Source organism: Papaver somniferum, chromosome 2 (assembly GCF_003573695.1).
Source record: "Papaver somniferum cultivar HN1 chromosome 2, ASM357369v1, whole genome shotgun sequence".
Taxonomy (NCBI): domain Eukaryota; kingdom Viridiplantae; phylum Streptophyta; class Magnoliopsida; order Ranunculales; family Papaveraceae; genus Papaver; species Papaver somniferum.
The window spans coordinates 82,653,753-82,663,667 of NC_039359.1; the positions used below are offsets into that span (position 1 = coordinate 82,653,753).

The 9,915-nt window shown below is 37.3% G+C and overlaps 2 protein-coding genes across 2 annotated transcripts; one reads left to right on the plus strand and one right to left on the minus strand.

The window, feature by feature from the left end:
* Positions 1-2,637: 2,637 nt before the first annotated feature.
* On the plus strand, positions 2,638-5,798 carry LOC113348206 (CRS2-associated factor 1, chloroplastic-like). Its single transcript, XM_026591912.1, has 5 exons — positions 2,638-3,506; positions 3,806-3,933; positions 4,202-4,427; positions 4,555-4,682; positions 4,773-5,798. Exons 1-5 carry the CDS (start codon positions 2,675-2,677, stop codon positions 5,694-5,696), a joined length of 2,238 nt encoding a protein of 745 aa, XP_026447697.1. The 5' UTR covers positions 2,638-2,674; the 3' UTR covers positions 5,697-5,798.
* A 63-nt stretch (positions 5,799-5,861) lies between these two features.
* LOC113348207 (sugar transport protein 14-like) lies at positions 5,862-8,460 on the minus strand. Its single transcript, XM_026591913.1, has 4 exons — positions 7,861-8,460; positions 7,418-7,740; positions 6,677-7,306; positions 5,862-6,578 (listed from the first exon to the last, which is right to left on the minus strand). The coding sequence occupies exons 1-4, from the start codon at positions 7,994-7,996 to the stop codon at positions 6,153-6,155; spliced, it is 1,515 nt and encodes a 504-aa protein (XP_026447698.1). The 5' UTR covers positions 7,997-8,460; the 3' UTR covers positions 5,862-6,152.
* Between the last annotated feature and the right edge of the window lie 1,455 nt (positions 8,461-9,915).

The following is a 9,915-nucleotide window of genomic DNA, read 5'->3' on the forward strand; positions in this document are numbered from 1 at the left end:
CAAGTTGATTTGTGCTTTTCGTTGGTCATGAAGTATCTCTATGGAAATTTCATTAGGATCCCACTAGTTTTCGTACCTTTCCAATTTGGTTGACGAAAAGGGGGAGAATTAATATGTAGTTCTCAATACAAATACATATGGTTTCCGAATCATTATGCAAGGGGGAGTGGTTTTCATGTGAGATGAAAGTATTGACTAAGGGGGAGTGATACATATCACCATAGTATTGTCGAAATTGTGATACAACTGAACTTTGATGTTATGTAATGATGCTATGACACTATATAACAATGATTGAGAGTTATTTTTTTCTCATTGTTATGTCTATGGATCTTCAACAACTATGGTGCTGAATTGAACATCTATGGAATCATGGGAGTACTTTAAAGGGACGAAGATTTCGAGTAATGTTGAAGAACCAAGGAGATCAAGCATGTGGACGAGAAGCTACAAAGTTTATTTATTTTGTATTACATATGTATTAATAGTTTTGTCACTAAAATTGGCAAAGAGGAAGATTTTTAGAGAACTACTCGGTCGAACTCGCAAGAGTTCCTATCTCAAGCTTTTTTTTTTCAAGTTTAGTTGCCAAAACTACAAGTCTTTATTTTTAGTCTACTTATAGACGAGTCTCGGACTAGGATAGTTAAGTGTAGTTGAGCTGTAGATTCCAGGGCGTTCATCATATGAAGACGAAGAACTACTCAAGGAACTGGTGGAACTTCATCGACAAAAAGGTATGTGGAGATTTGAACTTATCAGAAAAAATATTTTTGGCTCATCAAAAAGAGAGATGTAGCATTGACAAGCCAGTAATCAAGCCAATTAAGAAAAGTAGAGTTATGAAAGTTCTGAACAGTCAAACAAAGAGAAGAAGGAAATCAAACCGAAGTAGTAAAGGGGCATAAAACTAAAGCATGCATAACAGTTTCATTAGAAGAAAGACATCCAAGACAAATTATAGTGTCAATAGACATTCTGGTCCACATAATATTTCTAGTAGTAAAGAATTTCTAGTAGAATTTCAAATGAAAATCTGAATACAGTGTGGGACTATGAGTTTCCATATGCTCTTCCAAAGAGTGTTGCTTGGAGAAGGTTTAATACCTCTAAGACCCAAATAGGCAGATAAAGAACTAAATCTACCATTCTTAAAAAGCTCTCAAACTCTCATATTAGAAATGCATAACTGGCTTAAGAGAATAATGATAATCATTTTGACAGAAGCATTGTCAAAATGAACACCATTATTTGACAACCCCACCAAGCATTGTCAAAATGAACACCGTTATTTGACAACCCCACCACGTAGCTTTACTTTTGAAATCTTGACCGTGATAGGTTCAATGCTTTAGGGGGACAAACAAACTAAGTATAACTAGTCCCCGAGTCCCATACTCAAATCGTACTTTTTAAGTTTAATTGAAGGGTCAGTTACAAAATGGTCCTAGTTTTTATAGTTGGTTTGAAAATCAATCATACTTTAAAACATATTTCATGAAATGGTCTTTTTCTATTTGATTTAACACTTTTGGATGAAACGGTGTTAACTTTTTCCAAGATACCCTTCCCAAAATTTCCTCCTCATTTAGCTAATTGGTTGAGGTAGTGATGATGAAGTGATGGAGGTGGTCGTTGAAGCTTAAGAATATTCACTAAACCCCCAAAGGGAAGCGGTGAATCCTTTGGGCGAGTGCGGTGTAACGATCCTGAATGTGGTCTAACGATCCTGAAAGCGATGTAACGATATATAAGTGACGACACCACAATCTACAAATAGCACCACTGTGAAAACAAGTATAATGAAAAAAAAATTCAAGATTATGTATACAGGGATAAATAAGAATGATACATATGTAATTTCATTAACATTAACTGTGAGTCACCACTTAACTCACTTCCTAACGAAGTATGACCATTTTGTTAATAGTTTGTAGCAGTCATATGGTTTTGTAAATTGGGTCTCAATACTAGGATCATTTTGTTATATTCTCGATTAAAATTTATACTTGTCAAAAATAAAAATAAAAAAATATTGGCCTGAGCAATAGCGAGTGCATCAATTGGCGCCAGATCAAATTTTGTGATTTTTCTGATCGTGTGATTTTTCTGAGGCGCTGAACCGTTCAGCGTAAAGTTCACTTTTTGAGCGCTGAACCATTCAGCGCAACCAATTTCAGCCGTCATATCAAATTTTTTGATTTTTGTGATCCATATGATTTATGTGAGCGCTGAACTGTTCAGCGTAAAGGTCATTTTTTGAGCGATGAACCGTTCAACGCAACCAATTTCAGCCGTCAGAACAAATTTTGTGATTTTTGTGAGCGCTGAACCGTTCAGCGTAAAGGTCATTTTTTGAGCACTGAACCGTTTAACGCTTCAATCTCGCTGCTAGTTCAACTGCGAGCACATGTTAGAAGAAAGAACTAGTGTTAGCTTTTAGGTCACATTTTTTAATTGAATTGTAACACTTAACTGCTAATCTAACAGCTAAATCTAGCCCATAGGACTTAATCTTAGAACCGGCATGCATCTGAATTTAAAAAATCGGGTTTCTAAAACTTAGAACCGATCTGATTGATAGTCCGGATAATATCTGATCGATAGTCCGGATATAACCTTGCGTTAGCTCTTTATGCAACCTTCTCCACTTCCACCAGACTAAAAAACAAAAATGGCGCTAAAATTATCAGCTCCTCCATTTCCAGTATTCTCTCCCAAATCTCCTTCATCCCCATCATCTCGTAAATTCACTGAAATTCGTTTTTCCCGTTGGAACAACGCAAACGCAGAGAAATTCAATCGTCAAGAACGAGAACAACAACAAATTGAAGATGATATCCGCAGAGTTAGACGTTATGAATCCGCCTCTAAAATCATCAACACCGCCACCACTACCACCGCAACCACAATTGACACTGAAAACAACAACTTCAAATCAATCGGAACTCCTTCTGTACCTTCTCGACCTTCAATTCCTGGGAAATCTTCAAAATATTCTAAAAACCCTAAACCCAAATTCAACCTTCTTGGCCCTGACAATGCTCACCCAGCATTTCTTAAAGCTAAGGTATCTACTGATGTTTCTAAGGTTCAGGGTTCAGTGAATAAAAGTATAGCTATTGGAGAAAATGGGGTTTCATATAAGCTACCTAATGCTCCATTTGAGTTTCAGTACAGTTATACTGAAACACCAAAGGTGAAGCCATTAGCACTTAGAGAACCACCATTTGTTCCGTTTGGTCCGAGTACAATGCCTCGGCCGTGGACTGGTAGAGCTCCTTTACCTGGAACTAAGAAGAAATTGCCTGAATTCGATTCGTTTAAGTTGCCTCCACCTCATAAGAAAGGTGTGAAGCCAGTTCAAGCACCAGGGCCGTATTTAGATGGGTCTGGTCCTAGGTATGTCACTTCAAGAGAAGAGATTTTGGGGGAACCGTTGTCGAGTGAGGAAATTAAAGAACTTGTTCATGGATGCTTGAAAATTAGAAGACAATTGAATATGGGTATGTGAGAATTTGAATCTTCTTTAGTAGCCCTTTTAATTCATATTCTGTTGTTAGTTTTGTAGTAGAATGTATAAGGTTTTATGATAGAACCTGGTCCTCAATAGAGTGATAGTTTATCGGAGTCATAACATACCAAATGAACCTCGTCATAGTAAAAGCTGTTTCTGTTATATGTTACTTATGTATGAGGTTCGCGGTTAAGTGTGATAGAGGTGAACTTAAGATTCAGTTGGGTCGTTTAGTATTAAGTGTTAAATGCAATGCTTCTTTTGTTTGAAAATCTTGATTTGGTGTAGGAAGGGATGGTTTAACACATAATATGTTGGAGAATATCCATGCTCATTGGAAGCGTCGGAGAGTGTGCAAGATCAAATGCAAAGGAGTGTGCACAGTTGACATGGAAAATGTCTGCGAACAACTAGAGGTTGGAGTTATATTGCAATTTCTCCATACTGTTATTTTCTCTAATTCTTGCACTTGGTTACGTATTGCTTGCAAGTTGCATATTCATTTCCTTTCTTGAGAAGTGATGGTGTTAGTATGGTGAAGTTCATTAGTTGCTCTGGACGGAGTGTTGGACTACTTTTAGGTCTACCAGAATAACTTTTCAGTTTCATATTAGTTGAGATGAATTGTTCCTCCTATTATGAGTCTTATGACTTTATATTCTCATACATTTTGTAATTTGATAGGATAAAACCGGAGGGAAGATAATTTACCGTAGAGGAGGGGTATTATTTCTATTTCGCGGGAGGAATTACAACTACAAGTCTCGCCCACGTTATCCCCTCATGCTATGGAAACCTGTATCGCCAGTATACCCCAGGTTAATTAAGCAGACTCCAGAGGGATTAACACTGGAAGAAGCAACGGAAATGCGCAAAACAGGACGCCAGTTACAACCTATATGCAAGCTTGGTAACCCCATTCAACTTCTTCTAGGTTCAATCCTACACAGGAAACAAGAATAATATTCTTATACCGTATCCAATTTGCAAAGTAGTGTCATTGACTGGAAGAATATTATTCTTTTGTCTGTTAACAGGGAAGAATGGTGTCTACTCTGACTTGGCTGACCATGTCAGAGAAGCCTTTGAAGTATGTGAATTGGTCCGAATAAATTGCGAAGGGATGAATCCAAGCGATTACAAAAAAATAGGTGGCAAACTCAAGGTTGGTCAAATTTTATATTTATTAGTTTGTGAGAGTTCTTTAGGTGTTACTACTTTGCATCACAAATTCCATGAACTTTGGTACTTGCAGGATCTTGTTCCATGTGTTCTGGTCTCGTTTGAGCGTGAGCACATACTAATGTGGAGAGGAAGAGAGTGGAAATCTCCGTCAACAAAACCAGATAGTGAATCTAAGGAACTAACTGTCAATGGATCCAATCGTTCTGAGTCACTGGGTGTGGAGGAAGAAACGACATCAGAACTATTTGAAGGGAATAGCTCAAATAATGATATGAATATCGATGTGCTCAAAACAAACCTGCCTAAAGCTGATGAGGGTGCTAAATCAGAAGGAAGGGAGGCTGTATTCAATTCTTTGGCAAGTGATGTTCAGCAACCTGAAGCTACTGATTTCTCCTTGGCCAATATCGATAAATTTCCTGCTGTATCTGAAAATGTTGGTAGTATTTGTGATGATTCAAAACCTATGGTAGGGGAGAACACAGAACACAGTTCAGAAACTGAAGCACCACCTTTGATGCATTTGAATGGAACTAGTGCCATGGTAACTAATGAAAACCTAGAAGTTGCATACAAAGGGTTATCAAGTCTCGATGAGTGCGCGAATTCAACTCTGTGTACTGAGGGAGCCATACAGCTTTTACGACAAGCTATGGAAAGTGGGAGTGCGGTGACGTTGGATGATGCATCTTTGGATGCTGACATCGTTTTTAAAAGAACTGTTTCTCTTTCCAAGGTTGCCCCGCTTGGTCCTATTTTCAAGCAAAGGCGAATCAGGAAGGTTGTAGTGAAAAAGAGTGAGATGAAAGATGTTAGAAGTGATTGTGAGGAAGAATTGAAGGTAGGAGCAACTATAACTGTTTCAGGGAAGCGAATTGAGAGAAAGAGTTATCATAGAAATCCAAGAATAAAAGATGTCAAAGAAGTGTATCTTGATATGTTACCACCACAGGGAAGCTTAGGAGTTGATGAGCTTGCCAAACTCCTATCTTAAAAACATTGGCACTTTGTTATGTCTCTCTTAGCTACCGTGCTTAAACATTTCATATTTGTTCTTCCTGTCATTATTGTATTTGATCATGTGGTGTTATTTCAATCTAACGTCAGTTCTTTTGTTAACAAAATATGTAAAGCGGATCAGTATGCACTTAGTTCATTGGGGATAACAAGATTTCATATTTTTGTGAACATTCGTCAGGTATCAGTGTACTTAAAAAGCTTTTGAATCAATGATACATTATATAACTCCTCCCCAGACACTCACAGATACAATGGTAAGACAATATGCATTGCTGTAGTTTTAATTGCAGGAGAGAAGATAATCAATCTGACGACTGTTGCTTCAAGGTGATATTTGGCACCATTTCTGGTAAATCTTTGATTTCATATATGGAGCTAAATACAACTTGCAGGTTTTTTGCTTTCCCTTGATGGCCTTGGTGGTGGAGGTTTAAACTGGGGTTCTACCATCGCCTACGTATTTCTTCCACAGCCAGTGACTCTGGAATAGTAAATGTACCTCCTCTATCGGAACTTGCTTTGTTTCAGGTAATAAGAAGTAAATGAAGAGGCTCATGATGAGAATCAAAGCCGCAAACAGCAGGAAAATACCATATCTCAGGTGGCAAAGAGACACGAGAAAACATTGGGCAATTGCAGCGGTGAAGAAGAGATTGACGGAAACCACTAGACTTTGACCAGCTGATCTTGTTTCCAGTGGAAAAAGCTCACTTGGGACTAGCCACCCAAGAGGGCCCCATGACCATCCATACGCGGCAACAAACAGACAAATCATTATTACTAGGACGACTGCATATCCTTTGGAGAGCTCAACTCCACGTCCAAACTTCAGAGCAAGGATAATAGCCAACACAAGCTGCAGCGATACACATGGATAAAGGTTCAAATTTTTAGCCATCAGAGCATTGATTTAAAGAAGTTTGAAAAGGTATGAAAACTCAAATTCTAGCTTACCATGGAAAGTATCATTTGGCAACCTGCTTCCAAGAACAGAAACCTTCTTCCAAACTTGTCAACAACTGCCATTGAGACAAAGGTAGCAACAACAAGCATCGTGCTTGTTATGATGGATGAGTACAGAGCGGCACCAGATCCGAACCCTAAACTTTGAAATATGACAGGTGCGTAGAAGAGTATTGAGTTCATCCCGGTTAGTTGTTGAAAAGCAGGAATTCCAAGTCCTCCTATAATCAACTGTGGACGGTTCTTTGGCTGCAGAAGGTTTCTAAACGGTTGTGTTATCGCCCTTGCAGCTTCACTTGCTTCAAGAAGATCAGCAAATTCTGCATCGACATTCTTAACACCTCTGACTTTCTCAAGAACTCTTCGGCCTTCGTCTAATTTTCCCTGTTCGACAAGACTATTTGGTGTTTCTGGAAGGAAGATACCTCCAATAAACATAAGTGTTGCAGGGACTGCAGCTAATCCTAGAGACAATCTCCATCCCCATGGATGTATCTTGTTGGTGCCATAATTTACAAAGTTCGCTACCAAAATCCCCAGACAGGTTGTCAGCTGAAACAGTTGGTTAACTGCTCCACGGATTTTCGCAGGTGCCATTTCAGAAAGATATAAAGGAACTGCCTGCAGTCAGAAATGAGATTTCAAACTTTAAGCCTCGAGCTCACATGGATGATATATAAGATGACAGTACCCAGCAAGAAATTACTTTTATGAGTCTGAAGTAATTATTACCTGATTTCCAAATCCAATGCCAATACCAAGAAAAATACGACCTATGATGAGCATAGAGATATTAACAGCAAAGGCATTGAAAATTGCTCCGACGAAGAAGCTGACTGAACCAACCATGATACTTCCTCTCCTCCCCCTTGTTCTCGTCACATGTGAAGCAGCAAAGGTTGAGATGAGGCCAGCGAAGTAAAGCGACGACGTAAACAAGGTTAGTATTTGATTATCATATTTACAGTAATCTGTCTCATTTAAATGTTCTTGCTTTCTTCTGTACACTTTTGGAAAGAAATCCTTCAAGAAATCATCCATTGATGTCACCCCACCTATAATGTTTCCAAAAACAACCCAGATCTTAAAAAATGCTACAGGCATCACAACCCAGATTTCAAACCATAAACTACCTCAAATCACAGATATTTCAAAAAATGATTGAAAAAACTTACCAGAAACACCAAGATCATAACCAAATAGAGACCCTCCAAGAGCAGCAACAATACAAGCAAAGACAAAGTAACTTGTAATCCTATATTCAAAACCTTCACCATTTGTACCTCCATGATGCACAAACCCTCCTGCCATTATTTCTGCACAACCCTGCTCCTCTCAAATTTTTCTGTTCTCACTGTTATTCTTCTTGTTGCAGAGAAAAATGGGGCACATAAATTGATTGGTATTGTCTTTGTACAGAGAGAGTCAACCAAACAGGTCAGCTGATTCAATCAAAAATGTATTAAAAAAAATTCAAAATAAGATAAGATGTTTGGAAGAAGTGGACACTCACAGATTTGAAATTTTTTGCAAAGTCTTTATAGAGGAAGTTGAGACCATGTGATAAAGACTAGGAGGAAAAAGAGAGAGAGAAATTGAATAACTAATAACAGTTAAAACAAAAGATAGATATGGACATTCTGTGAATAGAAAACAACTGATCCCCCTGCTTATGTGGAGATTAGTTGTATCTTATGGTGATGGAAGATTTTGATTTTGATTTGTATCTTATTTACACAGCGAATTGTGTAAGAAAATGGGTCAAAAAGACACAGCAAAGATATGCTGCTGCTTTAAGACTAATCAGATTTAGCAGGAAATTAAGAAAGTTATTTTTAGGAAAGATCAAAATGCTCTTTTAAGGTAGTTAGATTGGATAAGGCATGTATTATGTAGAAGGGATGCTCAATGATCATCACTTCAGCATTGAGCATTTATCTTTAGAAAATGTTGGATACTTATCAGAATTGACGATCTTTATATGGCAAGTGGTAGTTTTGGTAAATGATTATGAGTGAATCTTCACATTCGTCCAAGACTCCGAGGCAGTTTACTCGTACTGGTACGTGCTACAAGAACCATTTTTTAGGGACCATGGTCTTATTAGGCCAACCTCCCTATACTTATAAGGGGTGTCCTAAATTAGGTAAATACACATTTACTTTTTACTTTAATTTAAATTAAAACTAACCTAATAACTATATAAATCTAATCATATACATCTAATTTAAAGGAACCTATTAACCAAAATCAAAATTAAAAACAAAAACAGAAGGGGAATCGAAATTTTTTAGTTTTGAAAAAAAAAAATTATTTTCTTCTTCTTCCTCTTTCCTTGACGTTCCTCATTCGATTGAAAAACCCTTCGATCTTTTTAGTTCGTTTTTTGATTGGGAAAATTGAGTAGAAATCATCAAAATATGGTTTAAATGGAAGTTAAAGTGTCATGTTCGGTTAGGAATAGTTTCAAAAAAATTAGTTTTGTAACCGAACATTCTGAAACCAAGAACACGAAGAACACTTCGGTTATCACGAATGTAATTTTTCGTAACCGAACTCCGAGTTCGGTTGGTTCGCAAAAAATAGTTTTAACCGAACTCCTCACTGAAAACCAATATATTGTGTTCGGTTGGTTAGGTTAATTGGAATTTTTTTTCCTTTAATCGAACACTTGTATTCGAACAACAAATGCTGAGTTCGGCTGGTTCGCAATTTTTTTTTTGCTAACCGAACCGAACCCTTCTCTGAAAATCAATATGTTGAGTTCGGTTCGCAAAAAAAAAATTGCTAATCGAACCCTTCTCTGAAAATTAATATGTTGAGCTCGGTTAGTTCGTAAAAAAAAAAGTTTTCTAACCGAACTTCACTCTAATATTGAGTTCGGTTCAGTTGAAAATTAATGTTGGAAACCGAACATTACTCTGTATACTCTAGAATAAAAGTTCGGTTACCTGTCCCGCAACCTGTTAACCGAATTCATCAAAACCTCCATTAAAAGTGAGTTCCGCTACCTGTGTATTTTGGATTTATTAACCGAACTACATTTGCAGAAAGTTCGGTTACATGTTCTTCATATAATATAACCGAACTATGTTTACCTAGTTGAAATTTTTTCTTACGATTTTCATTTTGAAGATATTTTAGGCCATTTATAGCAACATTAACTAAGTTAAAAGCATACCTCAATACCAAAAGGATGTTTTTACTCCATATTCACCGATCTCAAAAAA